The 19,469-nt window shown below is 39.4% G+C and overlaps 1 protein-coding gene across 1 annotated transcript; it reads left to right on the top strand.

Moving 5' to 3' along the window:
* The first annotated feature begins 7,833 nt into the window (after positions 1-7,833).
* LOC101388382 (olfactory receptor 2AE1) lies at positions 7,834-9,212 on the top strand. The gene has a single exon (XM_004442845.3). It carries the CDS (start codon positions 7,834-7,836, stop codon positions 8,773-8,775), a length of 942 nt encoding a protein of 313 aa, XP_004442902.1. The 3' UTR covers positions 8,776-9,212.
* The last annotated feature ends 10,257 nt before the right edge of the window (positions 9,213-19,469 follow it).

Raw genomic sequence — 19,469 nt, 5'->3', positions numbered from 1 at the left:
CATTGCTGCTCCTCCAGCCTCTGGTCTGTAGCATGCACTGGTGTGCTTTTTGAAACCTCATGTCAGGGCACCACCACCCCTGCTGGTGGTATCGTGTTTTGGATGCAGCCCTTGCTATTGAAAGATTGGGGTTGGAGTTGCTGCTGCCTGGGTAGGAGAAAGGGGCTGGTCACTGTTACTGCTGTGTTTCCTGGAGCCTCAGGTCATGGGTGCCACCTGGTACCACTAAGGGGGGCCACAGGCTAAGCCATGAGTGTCATTGCTGCTCTTGCACCCTCTGGTTGCTGATGTGCACCAGTGTCCTTTTTGAAAGCTCGGGTCAGGGCACCACTGCCCCTGCGAGGGATATCTGTCTTTGGATGCTGTCCTCACTGCTGGAAAGGCCAGCACCACTGCCAGGGGAGATGAAGGGGGCTGGGTCACTGGCCTTACCATCTGTCCTGAAGCCTCAAGTCGTGTGTGCCACCTGCCACCACTGGGTGGGGGCAGCGGCTGGGCTGAGAGTGCCATGTCTGCTCTTGAAGCCTCTGGCTACTGGCATGCACCAGTGTGCTCCTTGAAACCTCCAGTCAGGGCGCCACTGCCACTTCCAGGGGCATCTGTGTTTTGGATCATTGCTGCTGGGGGAGGGGAAAGGGACTGCTTCCCTAGTTCCATTTGCTCCTGGAGGTCCAGTCCATCCACCTTCAGATCTATAGATGTGTGTATCTCCCAGGCATTCTGGTGTGTTGTGCAAGGAGTGATTTGTTGGTCAATGGTCATTCTACTATTTGTAACGTAGAGAGCAGAGACAAAAGGAACAACTCACTCTGCCATGATGCTGATGTCACCATTCCTGATGTTCTTTCTTTGTCATTGAATTTTGAAAACTTTTATTATCATGTCTTGGAGAAGGTCTTTTTGTGTTGAGATAATTGGTGTTCTATTCTCTTCACATATTCACTTCCCCAGATTTGGGAAATTCTCAGCTATTATTTCTTTAAATGTGCTCTCTACTCTCTTCTGTCTCTCTTCTCCTGGGATACCCATTACCCTTATGTTTCCCTTTCTATTGGAGTCAGATAATTCTTGTAGAACTTCTACTTTTTAAAAAGTCTTAGTTCTCTCTCCTCATTTTACCTGCATCATTTTTATGTTTCTGTCTTCGATCTCACTAATTTTCTCTTCCATATAATCTGCTCTATTTCCAGTGCTTTCTAATACATTCTTCATCTCATTTATTGAGTTCTTCAGCTCTAGAATTTCTGTTTGGTTCTTTTTTAAAGTTTCAATCTGTTTGGTAAAGTATTCCTTCTGTTCATTGATTTTATCCCTGAGATCATTAACCTGCCTTTCTGAGTTTTCTTATAGCTTGTTGAGTTTTTTCATGACAGTTATTTTGAATTCTTTATCAATTAGATCACAATCTTACATGACTCTATGTTTGGTTTCTGGAGAATTGTTTTCTGTAGCAAACATGATTTGTATTTATGTCCTGTTTTGTTTTGATTCAAACTTTTCAACTGCTTGGAGATTAGAAGCTTTTCTTTTGTTTTTCAGGAGGTGGTGCTATAGTGCTAGTTTTTGGTTTCTTTTACCTGAGCTGCCTCTGGCTGTATTTGAGTATCTGCAACTTCCAACCTCCAGCATCTGTATTTGGGCTATTGCTGATACTTTCATTGTTGCTGCCAGCACATCTGGGGGTCACTGATGCCTTGCTGTTGCTGGTGTCACTGTGGTTGCTGACACAAGGGGCACAAGGATGGCTCATGCCTCAGCCATGTCTGAGATCACCTGGGCCTGAAGCTCTACCGCAGTGGTGGGACTATGGGGAGGATGTGGAGGGAGCCTGGTTCAAGGGGCACTGGCTCAGCTGTTGCCTGTTACCTTGTAGTCCCATGAGCCATTGCATTTGAGGTGTAGGAGTTTTATGCACACTTCTGCCACTCTTACTAGGCTCTGTGCTAAGGGCAGGGGGTTGAGATCACAGGGCTCCACCTCCATTGCTGCTCTGTTTCCTGGGGCTGCAGGTGCTGGAGCCACTGTCTGGCTGGAGCTGCATACACACCTCTGCTGCTGCCTGATGAGTTCTCTGAGGCTGGGGGCAGCTGGCTTAGCTGCCACAGCCAGGTGTCTGGGATCCTGTGCTCTGTCTCTGCTGTTCCCTCACTTAGCAACCTCTGTGTCTTCCATTTCACCCACCTTTGTATGTACCATTGTGTGGCTCTTTCCAGTGTCCTGGTGTGTGGTGCAATGTAGCCTTTGCTGGGTTATGGATGTTTTAAACACTGTAGATTGAAGGGGAGAGACAAAAGGATCCTCTTATGCCACCATGATGATGAAATCCTTGGATTAATACAAATTTGTAACCTGATATGATATACTATTTTTGTTTATTTCTTAGTTCTACCTGTAAGTTTCATGGGGGAGGGACCATGCTTACTTGTTAATCACTGTACACATGCTATCCAATACAGCAGTTGGGACTTAGCAGGTGCCCATCAAATATTTGTCAAATAAGTTAATGAATTATATAAATTCCATAGCTGCCGTAACTAGAGAGATATTATATTCTGGTGAGAAAGAGCACTGGGAAAAAGCATTAGACAGTAAGTTTTCAAGAAAGTGATGATACATTGAACCTACTCAAAGAATAAACAAGATAATCTCAGTGAAGTAAGACATTTTAGCATCTGAGATGAGATAGAGAAAGAAAGAATAGCTCGACATATCCTTATAGTGGAGAGGAAGAGCACCGTATTAGAATGAGATGGGAGTAAATAAGAAGATGTATGGATATGCCATTTTCTTCTTCTGTATCTGAAATCTTTTCACATGTTATATTAATGTAGTCTATAAAATTATGTATGTATGACCAACAGCTAGGGTAGGTTATGCTAGTGGTAATTGCTAGCCTCTATTCCTTGATTTCTATGATATAGCACTTGGGGAAACCCTGAAAGTGTCCTGTGGGCAATAGAGATTAGATCTCTCTCCAACTGTATTCTCAAAAGGGTTGGATATAAAGGGGCTAGAGAGATCTGGGTTCCAAGATGAAAAACAAGCCAGGGGCTCTAGGAATTGTTTGTCTTCACAGTTAATTGGCCGTTGGAGAGGATAGTCCCATGTTATCCTCAGAGCCACACTCCTTGAAATATCTCATTCCCCTGACCCCTAAAAACAAACTCCAAGAAAGCCTTTTGGGACTGCTCATCCCAATGCATACAGCAAGTCTAATTGGCATCTTGAGTAATGGTTTCCAGAAGAGATTCAGGATGTGTCCTCTGGGTTGGAATCCCTGATGCCATATATTTAGTAACCTCAATTTGCCTGAGCTGACATCATAGGTCCTCTGGCTTAGGGGCATGTTATTTCTCACAGATGGTGCTTCTCTTCCCTCATGATTGGCTCATGTCTGGCCAAGTCTATCCTCATTCATAATCCCTATGTTTCCTGCTGAGGAAACATTCACACAGTCAGGAAGGGGCTTATTCTAAAAACACCAGTGCTAGAGGAAAATTCTGATTTTATAAATTTTGAAAAAAGGTGTAAAGTGAAGAAGAGAGTTCCTTGAATGATCCAAAATAGCAGAAAATCCAAAACAGATTTTCTTTTGACTCTGGACTCATTGATGATTAAGCTGATGTTAAATGTAGATTCTTAATCAGATAACATTAATAGAAATTCTTATTGCCCAAGATTTCATTGCCATTTGGGGATGGGGAGGTACCTTAGATACATGTTTAGAGGCAAAGGAAGCATATGCGTGATTCAAAGGCCCAAGTAGTAGAGGTTAAAGAGATTCAGTTACTTAATCTGTCCTGATGAGTGCTGATGAAGTTCAAAATCCCAGCACACATTGCAAAAGCATTACAGAACTCATGTACTATTGCTCCTGATGATGCTCTCTCACTAGATAATTAGTGTAAACAATCATGACTGTGTAGGACATTACCTTCTATGTCATTCCACCAGTAAATGGAGATATCCAGGGTTAGAGAAGGAAGTCTGATGAGCACTTCAGAAGAGACTTTTTGGATGATTAGTAGCCAATATGTGAGTCAGTGTGGACCTCTCCATTTCACTACTATACTTGTTCTGCCCACCAGTCTGCAGAGGAAATTCCAGGTAAGGTAAGGTTGGGGCTTGAGGTATCCAGGAAACCTTTATTAGAAACCAAGGCATCCTCTGCCATTGTCAGCTCATTTCCCCATCCCTTTAGTCAGAGGGTGATATTGGTCAGTCCATGAAGAAAGCTGCCTGAGAAGGCAGAGGAAAAAAGTCACCTGAGGGCCACAAATCAGAATGGGAAATTATTAGGTAATTTGCCTAAGGGAGGAAGAGAGACATGAATCAGATGTGGAAAAACTTACACTATGGAGATTTATAGAGAAAGATGGAAACTAATGAGGAAAGAGATAGGGAAATATGCGAATATGTAAGTAAGTGGAAATGTGTGGATGTCTTCATGGGGTTGGAGGGAGCATGGGAACTTTGGGCCCTTAGTCCACAAGAAGCTGAATTTGAAGTAACAATGTGAGGGGACAACCGCAAGGAGGATCCTAAGCTGTATTAATATGGAGAAAGATAATACATGTGACCTCTTTCTTACTGGTCAAATTATACCCTGGAGAATACATTCACTTCTGAGTTCTTTGCATTAAACAGTAAGTAGATAGTGTGGAATGCATGAAGACCTAGGGAGGTGTTTAGGAGGAAAAACACAAAAAGGGATAGGATGTATATTTTGGGGACCAATTTAGATTATTATTTTTTGAGTTGGGCTTCCCCATGGAGATGAAGCTCTCATTCTGATCAGTATTCATGTGAGAATTAGATAAAGGGCCAATTGGGAAATTTGGCTGATTAAATGTTAAAGTCCTAGTTTTATCAGCCTTATCCATAATTTGAAGGCTTTCAGGTCTACGAAGATATATCTCTTTTTTATTTTCAGGTACATCACTATGCAACTTGGCATCCATACACATCTTTTAAGCTATACTTAATCTCCACATAAAGACGATACCAAGTTATCCTTCCACCTAACATGGTATAACCAAAAATATGTTAACCTTTTCCCAAGAAGAGGATATAAACCATACCAACCCTTTTCCCATAAGAAGATAAAATATCCTTTTTCTGTCTTTAGCTGAAAATCATTCTACTCCTATCTGTTTCATAACCCCCTTTTATGTCCTATAACTTAAATACTGAGATATGAACCTAACTATATCGATATATCTTATGTTATAAAAAAAGATGACAGAGGGGATGAAAACAAAAATATTTAGTTAATGTATATGTACAAATTATTCAGATCAAAATAAAGAAGAGATGCCTATAACTATTACAGGTTTTGTTTCTGCAACTGCTCACGTGGTCATGGCTGGTGTATATAACTACCTTCTTTAACTACCTATTCCATATTCCCTTTGTCTGCAGTTGGTCATGGTTCCTTGTCTGGCGAGGTGACCCAAACTTTCATTCCTGAAAGATCTGGGCTATTAGCAGTCCTTGTGAATTGTATTTTTTAACTGATTTTCATCATAGGATATCTGAGTACAGAGGTGCACCCTAGAAAATCTCCTGCATTGCAGACATGCTCCTCTTTATCCCTATGGTTTAGTAGCAACTCAAATTTCTCCTTGCTAGTCAGGATCAGTCACTCCAGGCAGTATATAGTAACCTCCTTTGCTTGTTGATTCAGTGACATGAGGATCCCTAAGTGGCAGGGTGGCAGTCTCAATTCTCTGTAAATGAAACCGTTGTTGAGTCACCTGGAGGAAGAATCCCTCCCTTTGGAACTAAGACCTCTAAACCAGTAGAACCTAAAAGTGCAGACACAGGAACCAAAAATTATGTTGGTGGATCACAGTTATAAATGTTATAGGGAGAGAACTCACTCCCATTTCCACTTCTTGATTCCTGGTCCCATAAGCCCTTGTGATGGAAGAAACAGCACCACAAATTAGATGCACATTAGGAGTATTTACTTCATCCTGAGGACATTGTCCTAACAGGGGAAACGAGGTGTTGCCAACTAGCTATTGCTGTAACTGAGTCTTCAAAACCCTATTCCACTATTATATCAAGCCAGTTGTTTCAGGGTGAGGGAGAATGTGGTAAGACCAGTGGATTCCATGAGCATGGACCCATTCCCATGCTTCATTTGCTGTGAAATAAGTTCCTTAGTCAGAAGCAAAGCTTCATGGAAGACCATTATGGTGAGTAAAGCATTCTGTAAGTCCATAGGTGATAGTTTTGGCAGTAGCACCATGGGCAAGGAAGGCAAATCCGTATCCAGAGTGTCTATTCCAGTAAAAACAACGCACTGTCCTTTCCTCGATGGAAGCTATCCAGTGTAATCAGTCTACCAATATGTAGCTGGCTGTTCCCCTGGGGAATGATGCCATATCAGGAACTCAGTTGATCTCAGCTGTTGGCAGATTGGGCACCCAGCAGTGGCTGTAGTGAGATCTGCCTTGGTGAGTGGAAGTCCATGTTGCTGAGCCCATGTATAGCCTCCATCCTTGCTTCCACAACCACTTTGTTTGTGAGTCCATTTGCATGAACAGGAGTGACTGAGCAAGTGTTCTAACTGACATCCACAGAACGGGTTAACACTTGGATAGGATGACTCATTCTGTGGACAATAGTAAGGGTATTTCTTCCTTGTTTTTATATGAATATTTGGCATATTTTTGGTTGTATGCAGGATAGTTATATCATGTTAGGCAGAAGGATGACTTTGTTGCGTTTATTTTGAGATTAAGTGTGGCTTAAGGAGATGTGCGTGTGCGCCAAATTGACAGGGGATGGACTCTGGTGGTTTTGTAATGTGTCAATTTGGCTAGGATAAATTACATTTCCTAGAACTCCTATTTTTGTATGTTTCTGATTAAGATGGGCCACAGGAAAGATTCTCAGGGAGATTAAGAGACAGAAGGGAATCAGCCATTCTGCAGTTTACAGACGTTGTTTCTGACCTGCTGATTCACCTCATCTCTGTGAAGCAGCAGCTGGGCCCGAAATTGCTCTACCTTCCCCTGAATCCTCTTTTAGCTTCTGTGACTTCTGGGCTAGGTGTGTGTTTAGTCTCATTAAGAAGGGTCCCAGCTTCTGCAAGATCACCATACCAACCTTACCAACCCAACCATACCAACAATTCCAGAAGCAACAAGAACTGACATGGGTTTCAGTCTACCTTGTGGGGTTACAGGTCATACTTGTGGGTTCCTGCCTGCCCTTGATCTACCATAGTTTATACCCATCTTCCTTCCTGACTGCTTGCCCCATGGACTTCAAGTCCCAGCATCAGACACAAAGGTGATGGCATTACATAGACTGCTTAACCAGTTTTCACTATTGTGTAAGGTCAAATTTCTGTACAATCCATTAAATGTATGTTTATATGTATGTATAAGTCTCTTAGTGGTTCAGCTTCTCTTGTTAATCTGTGACTGATATAATAAATCAAAAAGTATATATGTATACTTTATATATATATATTATATATAAAATTTAGTGTATATATACAAAAGTGTATATATGTGTAAATATGTTTCTTCCTATTATAATGAGGGAGACTCTTGTTTTGAAGTTTGGCACTTAGAGCCTAGATATTCTGGAATTTCAGAGTGACCGTGTTTGTGAAGAGAGATTTGAAGTTCTCTCTCTCTTTTTAAATGTTATTTCAATAATATGAATGGTTGAATAATTAGAAATCAAAAAAATTTTTTCCAAAAGTTCTTCTGTTGATCCAAAGGTTGTATTGTCAGGTATGCTGAACCCCAGTATTTCTGACACCTCACTTCATCTCCACTTCCTGTTTCCCCAGGGACTGAGAAAGGGGAGATGTGGCAGAGGAATCAGACCTCTCTGGCAGACTTCATCCTTGAAGGGCTCTTTGATGACTCACTCACCCACCTTTTTTTTTTCTCTGTGACCATGGTGGTCTTCCTTATTGCAGTGAGTGGCAACACCCTCACCATTCTCCTCATCTGTGCTGATTCCCGGCTTCATACACCCATGTACTTCCTGCTCAGCCAGCTCTCCCTCATGGATCTGATTCATGTCTCCACAACCATCCCCAAGATGGCTACCAACTACCTATCTGGCAAGAAGTCCATCTCCTTTGTGAGCTGTGCAACCCAGCACTTCCTCTATTTGTCTGTGGGTGGTGCTGAGTGTCTTCTCCTGGCTCTCATGTCCTATGACCGCTATGTTGCCATCTGTCATCCACTGCGTTACACTGTTCTCATGAACAGAAAGGTGGGACTGATGATGGCTGTCGTGTCATGGTTGGGAGCATCCATAAACTCCCTATTTTACACAGTGATGTTGATGCAGTTCCCTTTCTGTGGGCCTTGGAAAATCCACCACTTCTACTGTGAGTCTCCAGCTGTTGTGAAGTTGGTATGTGGAGACATCACTGTTTATGAGAACACAGTGTACATCAGCAGTGTCCTACTTCTTCTCCTCCCGATCCTCCTGGTTTCTACATCCTATGCCTTCATCCTCCACAGTGTCATTCAGATGCGTTCATCAGGGAGTAAGAGAAATGCCTTTGCCACTTGTAGCTCTCACCTCACTGTGGTTTCCCTCTGGTTTGGCGCCTGTATCTTCTCATATATGAGGCCCAGGTCCCAGCGCACTCCATTGCAAGACAAAGTTGGTTCTGTGTTCTATAGCATCATTACTCCCACACTGAATCCTTTGATTTATACTCTCCGGAATAAGGATGTAGCTAAGGCTCTGAGGAGAGTGCTGGGGAGAGATATTATAACTCAAAAATAGCAACTTCTCTTGCCCTGAGTAAGAGCGGAATGGGATAATCTATTTAAATTGATCTGAGTAAACCCCTAAGAGTTTTCAAGGGTCCACGTCCCTGATTACTACTGCATAAATGAAGTGGTCAACACACAATTCTAGTATTCTAACTTGGTCTCAGGCATCTAAGCTCCATAGAGTACTATCTTAGTCTATTCAGGCTGCTCTAACAAAAATATCATAAACGGGGTGGCTTAAGCAACAAACATTTATTTCTCACAGTTCTGGAGACTGAGAAGTCCAAAATCAAGCCTTGAAAGTGCTAGACCCTCTCTCATTTCCTCTCAATCTCTTTTTGAATGTAAATCTGTCAAAATGTGTTCGTGACCCCTCTATCCATTCCCTGTCTCCTGCTTCTACTTTAGAATACTACTTTTCAAGCTGTTGCACAATATTATGTTATATTATATGGTATTTATTGTCTGTTTTACTAGATTGTAAACTTCCCAAGGGCAAGGACTTTACTCTGTGTCCTATTGTCTCACCAGAGCCAAGAAAGGAGCCTGACATGAAATAAATGCTCAATAACTATTTGTTGCATGGATTAACAAATGAAAGGGACCTAGATTGTTTTGCTGTCCCACATGACATTAATGACATTTAATTCATAGAAGGGAAGAGATTATAAAAATGAATAATACAGTGGATGGCTTGGTAAGACTCATTTTTCTCAGATAGCCAGATATTAATCTCATGCAAATGCACAGGCCTGACATCTCAGTGAATTTCCTGGGGTCTAGTGGTCTGAGGGATGCCAGAGTGAGGGACAAATTTCTATATCTTACTTCCCCTACAAGTTAAAAATATCTTCAGGAGAATAACACAAGGTTAGAAAGCAAAGTTTTACTCTCTTTGACAAGTATTTTCCCTTTGAGAAACAGGTTTTTGGCATTCTGTAATAAGGTGAGCATTGCACCATGTGCTCTGTGTCATCTTACCCATCTGGCCCTAAGGTAGGATTTACCGTGTAATACTCCAATATCAAGTAGAATTAAGATTTATAGAAACCTTGTCTGGTTGTTTCTGAAGGCACAAGGGTGTTACGTAAACAGCTACCTCACAATCCTAGTTAGAGACAGGTGGTTGTTCCTCTGCTACCTCTTCCTCTCTACACACACAACTATGGCCTTTTCAGGAAACTTATGAGATTATTTGAGAATTAAACAAAAAGGGAAGTTTAAGGCTGATTATTCAAGTAAATCTAGCATCTGCCAAATGTAAATAACACAGTGTTATATCGACTCCCCTTGAAAAGAGATACAACACTACATTATGGTAATCATTCTTTATATATTCTGGACATTAACTCCTTATCAGATAGATGGTTTACAAATGTTCTATCTCATTCCATAGATTGCCTTTTCACTCTGTTAATTGCGTCCTTTGATGAACAAAACTTTTAAAATTTTGATGTAATCCAATTTATCTATTTTACTTTTGTTGTCTATGCTTTTTCTGTCATATCCAAGAGGTCATTGGCAAATTCAACTTCATGAAGATTTCCTTACGTTTTCTTCTAAGACTTTTATAGTTTTAACTCTTACATTAGGTTTTTGATACATTTTCAGTTAACTTTTATATCCATATTATGTTAGATAATGGCCCCACTTCATTCCATTTATAATGGCAATCAAAAAGAATAAAATACTTAGGAATTAACTTAATGAAGGAATGATAGAGTTGTACACTGAAAACTATAAAACACTGCTGAGAGAAATTAAAGAGACATAAATAAGTGAAAAGATATCCTGGGTGCATAGATTGGAAGACTTACTGTTGTTAAGCCGTCCACACTACCCAAAGTGATGTACACATTCAAGCAATGTCTATCAAAATCCCAATGGCATTTTATTCAGAAATAGAAAAATCTATCCTAAAAGTCGTATGGAAACAAGGAACCTTAAATAGCCAAAACAATCCTGAAAAAACAAAATTGGACTCACACTTCCTGATTTCAAAACTTACTACAAAGCTACAGTAATCAAAATAGTGTGGTCCTGGCCTAAAGACAGGCATATGACCAATGAAATTGAACAGAGAGCCCAGAAGTGAAACCTCACATATATGGGCCAATGATTTTCAACAAGGATGCCAAGATCATTCCACAAGGATAGGATAGTTTTTTTTTTTTTTGATAAGTGGTGCTGGGAAAACTAGATATGCAAAAGAATGAAGTAGGACCCTTACCTTACACCATATACAAAAATTAACTGAAAAAGTGTCAAAAACCTAATTGAAAGAGCTAGAAGTATAAAACTCTTAGAATAAATCATAGAGGAAAATGTTTATGTCATTGGATTTGACCAGTGATTTCTTGGATATGATACAAGAACACAGGCAACAAAAGTAAAAATAGGTAATTTGGACTACATCAAAATTTTAAAAAGTTCTGTTCAGCACAAGACACAATCGGTAGAGTGAAAAGGCAACTTGTGTGATGAGATAAAATATTTGTAAACCACCTGTCTGATAAGGGTTAATATGCAGAATATACAAAGAATGACTACAACTCAACAACAACCATAAAACAACCTGATTAAAAAATGGGCAAAGGACTTGAATAGGCATTTCTGAAAACAAGCTGTACAAATGGCCAACAAGCACATAAAGCATTGATGTTCAACATCACTAATCATTAGGGATATGATTAGGAAAAATCAACTTAAATTGCATCAACGACTTGAAAGTAAGACCTGAAACCATAAAACTTTTAGAAGAAAACATAGGGGCTAAGCTCCTGGACATTGGTCTTTGCAATGAGTCTTTGGATTTGACATCAAAAGCAAAAGCAACAATAAAAGCAAAAATAAAAAAGTGGGACTACATCAAACTAAAAAGCTGCTGCACAGCATAGAAAAATCACCAAAAAAATGAAAAGGCAACCTACAGAATGAGAGAAAATATTTTTAAATCGTATATCTGAAAAGTGGTTAATATCAAAAATACGTAAGGAACTCATACAACTCAATAGCAGAACACCCCATACTATCCAAATAAGAAATGGGCAGAGGATCTGAATTGACATTTTTCCAAAGACATACAGACGGCCGACAGCTACATGAAAAGATGCTCAACAGCATTGATCACCAGGGAAATGCAAATCAAAACCACAATGAGATATCACCTCATGCCTGTCAGAATGGCTCTTATTAAAAAGACAAGAAATGACAAGTGTTAGAGAGGATGTGGAGACAAGGGAATCCTTGTGCACTGTTGGTGGGAATGTATATTGGTAGAGCCACTATTGAAAACAGAATGGAGATTCCTCAAAAAATTAAAAATATAACTACCACATGATTCAGCAAGTCCACTCCTGAGTATATATCCAAAGGAAGTGAAATCAATACCTGGAGAAGATATCTGTACCTCCATGTTCATTGCAGCATTATTTACAATAGCCACGACATGGAAACAACTTACGTGCTCATCTATGTATGAATTGAAAAATAAAATTTGGTATATATTTACAACAGAATATTAGCCGTAGAAAGGAAGGAAATCCCGACATTTGTGACAACATGGATGGACCTTGAGGGTATTATGCTAAGTGAAAAAAGTCAGACAAAGAAAGACAAATACTGTATGATTTCACTTATATGTAGAATCTAAAGAAACTGAACTCAAAGATACAGAGAACAGATTGGTGGTTTGCAGAGGAGGGAGTTGGGGGGGAAATGGGTGCAGATGGTCAAAAGGCAAAAATTTCTAGTTGTAAGATGAATAAGTTCTGAGGATGTAATGTAGAGCATGGTGACTGTAGTTAACGATAATGTATTGTATATTTGAAAATTGCTAAGAGAATAGATCACAAAAGTTCTTATAACAAGAAAAAGTTTGTAACTTTGTGAGGTGATGGATGTTAACTAAATTTACTGTGGTCATCATTCCACAATATATACATATATCAAATCATTGTGTTGTACACCTTGGATTAATATAATCTTAAATGTTAATTATATCTCATTAATACAGGAAAAAATAAATCTCATCCTTTAATAAAGAAACAAACACCACAATGAGACACCACTTCATAACCATTAGGATGGCTATTATTAAACAAACAATATAAATGTTGGTGAGGATGTGAAGAAATTGGAAACATTGTGCACTGATGATGGGAATGTAAAATGGTACAGCCATTATAGAAAAGAGTTTGGCAGTTCCTCAAAAAATTAAAAATGGAATTGTCATATAATCCAGCAATTCCATTTCTGGGTATATACCCAAAAGAATCAAAAGCAGGATCTGAAAGAGGCTTTTGTACACCCATGTTCATAGCAGCATTATTCACAACAGCCAAAAGTAGAAGTAACCCAGGTGTCCACTGATCAATGAATGGATAAACAAAATGTGGCGTATACATACAATGAAATATTATTCGGCCTTAAAAAGGAAGGAAATTCTGACATGTGCTACAACATGGATGAACCTTGAGGACAGTATGCTGAGTGAAATAAGCCATTCATGGAAAGGCACATACTATATGATTCTGCTTAGATACTTACAGTAGTCAATTCATAGAGACAGAAAGTAGAATGGTGGTTGCCAGGGCCTGGGGCCAGGAGGGTTTGGGGAATTGTTTAATGGCTACAGAGTTTCAGTATGGGAAGGTGAAAAGAGTTCTGGAGACTCTGTGAAGGTACTTAACAGTACTGAACCATAAACTTAAAAACGGTTAAGATGGTCAATTTTATGTTATTTGTGTTTCATCACATTTTAAAGATTTATGTAAAAAACTTAGCTTGGGTTGAACACAGGGCACTCTCATCATTAAAGAGATATTCATTCAGATGGCAGATAGACTTTTGGTGGTGAACATGAGGGAGTTTATACAGAAGTTGAACTATAATGTATACCTGAATTTTATATAATGTTATAAATCAATGTTACCTCAATAAGAAAATAAATAAAATTCATATATAAGTATAAAACAAAGGTATGATCAGAAACTTACCACAAACATGAATTTGAATGAAAAACAAAACTTTAGGAAGATTCCCACTAAAGCCAAGAACCATAAAAGCTCACAATTACTACTACTACTAAGCACTGTACTAGAGAAGCTAGCCAATACTATAAGAAAGAAATAAAGAGAAAGCTTGAGCAGAAAGAAACATTTTATTATATTATTTTTCATAGCCTAGAAGTCCAAGAGAATCAACTTACAAATAATTGGAACCAAGAAGTAACATCAAGAAACACACAAGAAACAATACAGTGTTTAAAAACCCAAATAACTAGTCAGAAAATATAATAAAACATTGATGAATAAAATGAAAATGCTAATATAAATGGAGATACAGTACATTCCTGAAGGGAAACATTTTATTTTATTTATTTATTTATTTATTTTTTTAAAGATTTTATTTATTCATTTTTTTCCCCCCAAAGCCCCAATAGATAGTTGTATGTCATAGGTTCGCCTCCTTCTAGTTGCTATATGTGGGACTCGGCCTCGGGTTGGACAGAGAAGTGGTGCCTTGGGGCGTGCCCGGGATCCGAACCCGGGCCGCCAGCATCAGAGCGCGAGCACTTAACCGCTAAGCCACGGAGCCGGCCCGGGAAACATTTTATTGCAAAGAAATCAGTTCTTAAATTAATCTTTAAGTTCAATAAATTTCAATCCAAATATATTAATATGTATTATGGAATTTACAAAAACGATTCAAAAAGTCAAATCAAAGAGAAAATCTGTAAGAATAAACACAAGAGAACTGAAAAAGAGCAACAATGAAGAACAGGTGCTGTTAGCTGTCAGAACATGCTCTGAAATGCAGGAAATTAAAACAGTGTGTTATTCATTCAGGGAAAGAATCAATGAAAGAATAGTGAGTCCAGAACACAGGTGTATATACAGGAATTTAATATATAATAACTATGACATTTCAAATCAGGGGAAAATGATGTTAGAACATTTAGGTATCCATGGCAAGATGCGGGGTGAGAACTCTTTAAGGTATCACTTAATTTTCAAGATTTCTAAATGTTTTATTAAATCCATAAAGTAATTTCTTACAATATTTATTTTCCCCCAGAGTTTGTTTTACCCCTTAATCCTGCCAGGGTGTTCCTTTCTGGGTTTAGTAGAATATTATAGCAGTTGGGGACAAACATCCATCCAAGTAGCCCAGCACTGGAAGCCAAGATGGAAAAGATCTCCACAGCCACCATGACTTCCCCTTGGTGCTGTTATACAGAGGGAGGAAGGTGATCCAGACACGACAGAACACCAACACACTGAATGTCAGGCTCTTGGCTTCACTGAAAGTGTCAGGCAGGCTCCTGGCCAGGAAAGCCAAGGTGAAGCTCAAGAGGGCCAAGGAGCGCAAGTATCCTGAGAAAAGGTAGAACTTAGTGACAGAGCCCTTACTGCACACAATGATAAGGAGGGTAGGCTCAAAATGTGCATCTATGTCAACAAAAAGGGGGAGGTTCCCAAGCAGACTGCACAGAAAGTCACTTGAATCAATGAGCAGATGGGAACGATGGAATTAGGTGCCCTTGATAGCAAACACTGCCTCATCTTTCTCCGTGGTGTTGTGATCTTGAAAGCCAGAACTATAGTGATGGTTTTAGCCAAAATGGTGGAAACAGCCACAGTAAACATGACTCCAAATGTCATTTGTTGGAGGATGGAGGTGGCAGTCTTGGGATGGCCAATGAAGAATAAGGGGCAGACGAGGTCCAAGATGAGGGAGGTGAGCAGGATTTAGTTGAGAGCCCGGTTATTAGCTTTGACTATTGGAGTCTCCCTGTACTTCACAAAAATCCGACGGAACCCAGCTGTGAGGACAGACAGACAAGGGGCTGCACAGGCAAGTACCATCCCCATAAGATTGTCATAGGCCAAGATGTCACAACCTTTGAGAGGTAATGATCTTGATCACTATGTGAGTTTTGATTGTCTGGACACTTCATACATTGCTTCTCATCTGGCAAGAAAAGCAAAGTGCCATTAATTGGGTTCAGTGATTCTCATGAGCCCCTAAAATAGTCGCATTTGGCCAAGTTGCTCTCATTAGACAACAAATAGGGAGAAAAATTCCAAGTTAATGCTGTCTATTTTTTTCTTGGTATATCAAATGTCAAGGAGCTCTAGCATCACTCTTTTGTCATCTTCCATAAGCAGGGGAACAAGTTTTTTCCCACAAAGAAAGATTACACTTAACTATATCACTTAAAGATGGGTAGGGTTGGACATATCTTGGATTTGTTCACTCAAAAGTAAGCATTTATTGATAACCTTCAGTGGCCCAGGTAATGTCCCAAGTTTTGCACGTATGGAGAAAACCAAGACGTAAACTGTCCCTTAAGATTCAAAATTACATTTCTGCTATCCAAATAATTGCACACCTATCTCCTATTCATGATCACTTTTACTCCTATTGGTTATCACTTCTACTATGTTTGTTCAGATTTGAATAACATCTATTTTAACAAAATACCTCCCTAATGAGACTCTCTGTCTTCTGTCTTGATTCCCTCTCATCTCTCATTCATGGGATCCCATCTGTTAATGTTTCTATTATTTGAATCCATTTGTGTAATTTCCTTGCTTAAAATCCCACAGCCATTCTCAACCTTTTAGAGCAGCCGTTCTCAACTATTAGTACATATTAGAATCACCTGGAGGGCTTGTTAAAGCAGTTTGCTGGACCCAACTATCAGAGTTCCTGATTCAAAAACTCAGAATTTACAATTCTAATAAGTTCCTAAGGTACTCTGATGATCTTGGTGTAGGTGCTACACCTTGAGAACCACCATTCTAGATGGAGCGCAAACTCCTAGCAATGCAAAAGGTCATTGTTTTCTAGGTTCTACCTACTTCTTCTGTAACACCTTTTTTGAGAGCAGCTGGGTAGTGAGGATAAAGGAACAAATTTTGATGTGTATCTGTGATATTCCAGTCAATTTCCTTGAGGTGTCAGATAATATATCTCACTTAATTCTCACACAACCCTGTGAGGTAGATGGACAGTATCAACTCATTTTGCAGAAGAAAATAATTGAGGCTTAAAGAGCTTAAGTAACGTACCTGAGATCTTGGAGGTAGTGAGGGCTAGGCTAGGATCCAGACTTAAGACCAGAAGCCCAGACTGGGGTGAGGCAAATGAAACACCAGAGGTGCAAAACTTAAGGAAGCACTCACTTTCAGGTGGGAACCGTGCCCTTGCATGACCCTGAGAGTGAATGCCTCCTTAAATTTTGTACCCCAGGCACCTTACCTACCTTTCCCTAGTCCTGGCCCTACTCAAGACTCTCTGACTCCAAAACCCGTGATCTTTCCATCACACACCTTTTGCTAACTTTAATGTCCATCACAACTTTTTCTCTTAAAAAAATGTCATTTGTCTCAAGTGTGTTCATAATTGCTTACTGGAGCATTTTTTATGATAGTTTCTTTAAAATATTTATTAGATAATTTTGACATCTCTGTGATCTTGATGTTATCATCTATTGGTTTTCTTTTTCCATTCAGTTCAAGATCTTCCTGGTTCTTGTTATGATGAGTAGTTTTTGATGGAAACCAGAACATGTTGGGTATTGTGATGTTGGGCTCTGGATTTTATTTAAACCTTCAGTTTTATCTGGCTTCCTCTGCCATGGCTCTGGCTGGGAAAGGGTGGGGGACACTGCCTTGCTACTGCAAGGGAGGTAGAAGTCCAAGTTTTCCACTCAGCCTCTGTTGAGGGAATGAGGGAAGATCTTGTCATTTATTCTGGGTGGGGCAGGAGTTCTGACTCCCCAGTAGGCCTCCCTGACATCTCCCTGGTTGTGAGGAGTGGGAGCTTACCCTTACTGCTTCCCATGTGGCTTCACTACACTGTGAGGGTAGTTACACTTGTAACTACTGGGCCATGGTGAAAGCCCCGACTCTCCACTTGGTCTTCTCTAAGACCACACCAGTAAGGAGGGGGAGGGGTGCCTCATTGTTGCCCAGTGGGGGTGAAAGTCTAGACAGCCTACAGGGCAGGAGAGGGCCTGTTTACTGCCCAGTGGTGATGAATATCCCACCTGCCTCTTGACCATCTCTGATACCACCCTGGTGGGTTGCCTTGTTGCAACGTCGAGAGGGTAGAAGTCCATGCTCCCCACTTGGCCTTTCCTGGTGGGAATGTTCAACAGCTTTCTTCTGTGATGTTTGACTGGATTAGAGCAGTTATTGTCTATAAGTTTTCTGTCTTGATAGACTGTCCCTTTCTGGATCCTTTGGCTATAGAAAGCAGACTTTTGTTGGGGCTTTTTAATGTTGTAAATGCCCATTGGCCTTTCCAGGTTGTTGTCTTCTTCATATCAAAGTCTGTGACATATGAAGCGGAAAGAAAATCCAGGAAACTCACCTGAACAACCATGTCGTTTGTTGGTTCCCAAGGTCCCTACAAGTGTGCCTTCTTCTCTCCACATTTCAGAGTCATCTTAGGTTTGTTTTATAGATATGCCCAGCATTTTAGTTGTACTTAGAGGGAGGAATGGAGAAAAGTACATCTACTCCATCTTTCCAGAAGTGGAAGTCCTCTGAGCACTAATGTTTATGTTCATTTTGAGGAAAGGAAACTTCAGGAAAATCTATTGTCTTTTATTTTTTTTTCTACTAACCGCTTAAGTACTCCTGTTCCTTAAGGAACAGGATATTTGGATAGTTGATCAATATTGATCTTGATTTTTTTCCCATTTTTTTTCTGTGTATGTAATATCTAGAAAAAATTAAAGTTGAGGTATGGAAGAGAAAACAGAAAAAAGTGGTTAAAATTGTTGAAATTTGGTCTCAGGAAATAGAAACATTTAATTAATTAGTCAAGGAGGCAGCATACTGTATTGGCTAAATTCATGGACAGTGGAGCCAGATTATTATGTTCAAATTGGGTTCCACAGTTACTAGCAGTGACTTTGGGTAAGTTTCTGTGCCACCATTTCCTCATCTTTAAGTGGTGATGTTATTTGTATCTGCTTTATAGGATTGTTGTTAAGTGATTTAATATATGAAAAGCATTTTAACGGTGCCTCACATCTAATAAATACTATCCAAATATTTGATATTCCTAATAATTTGCCTATTGATTTATTAGACATAATTCTAAGCTGTACTGTTCCATATTTAAATATGTATTTTTGTGTAGTATCCCATTTCATTATTGTTAGCATTTAAAAATACATCTTAATATCTGGCAATAAAAGTCTCCCATCTATCAAAAATCTCTTCCGATATTTTCTCTAAATTATTCTCTATATCAACTTTATATTATGTTACATAAAGGTCCACATTATCAATAAAATTTCAATGTGTAATGCATTCAACTTACAAATAAATTTGTAAGTTTTGATATGTTTCCAATTCTAAGGTTTCTTATCAATAAATAATGGGAGACCTTTGCTTATTCAAAAATTGTTCTATAGTCATAATTAAACTTTAGAAGTTTTCTTTATATCAGATTTGCACAATTCTTGCAGTTTGTCACTTAATATTTTAAACATGTTGCTACATTTTTGGAATATTTTTCTGCTATATATTTAATATGGTTATTACTTGTACATAGAATAGCTACTGTTTTTTGTGTACTTATTTGTAGATGGACTTCTTGCCAAATTGTTGCAAAAATTGGTCATTTTTGTCTTGTTTTTGTTTTTATGAGTGCTAGAACCACGTTGAAGAAAGTTTAGCT

This window comes from Ceratotherium simum, chromosome 26 (assembly GCF_057802395.1).
Source record: "Ceratotherium simum simum isolate JZ-2026a chromosome 26, ASM5780239v1, whole genome shotgun sequence".
NCBI lineage: Eukaryota > Metazoa > Chordata > Mammalia > Perissodactyla > Rhinocerotidae > Ceratotherium > Ceratotherium simum.
Note: the sequence above shows the minus strand (reverse complement) of the source record. Positions and strands in the feature narration are given on the sequence as shown.

Bases quoted from the DNA above. Each gene is read 5' to 3' on its own strand.
- LOC101388382 (XM_004442845.3), top strand. From the start codon at position 7,834: ATGTGGCAGAGGAATCAGACCTCTCTGGCAGACTTCATCCTTGAAGGG.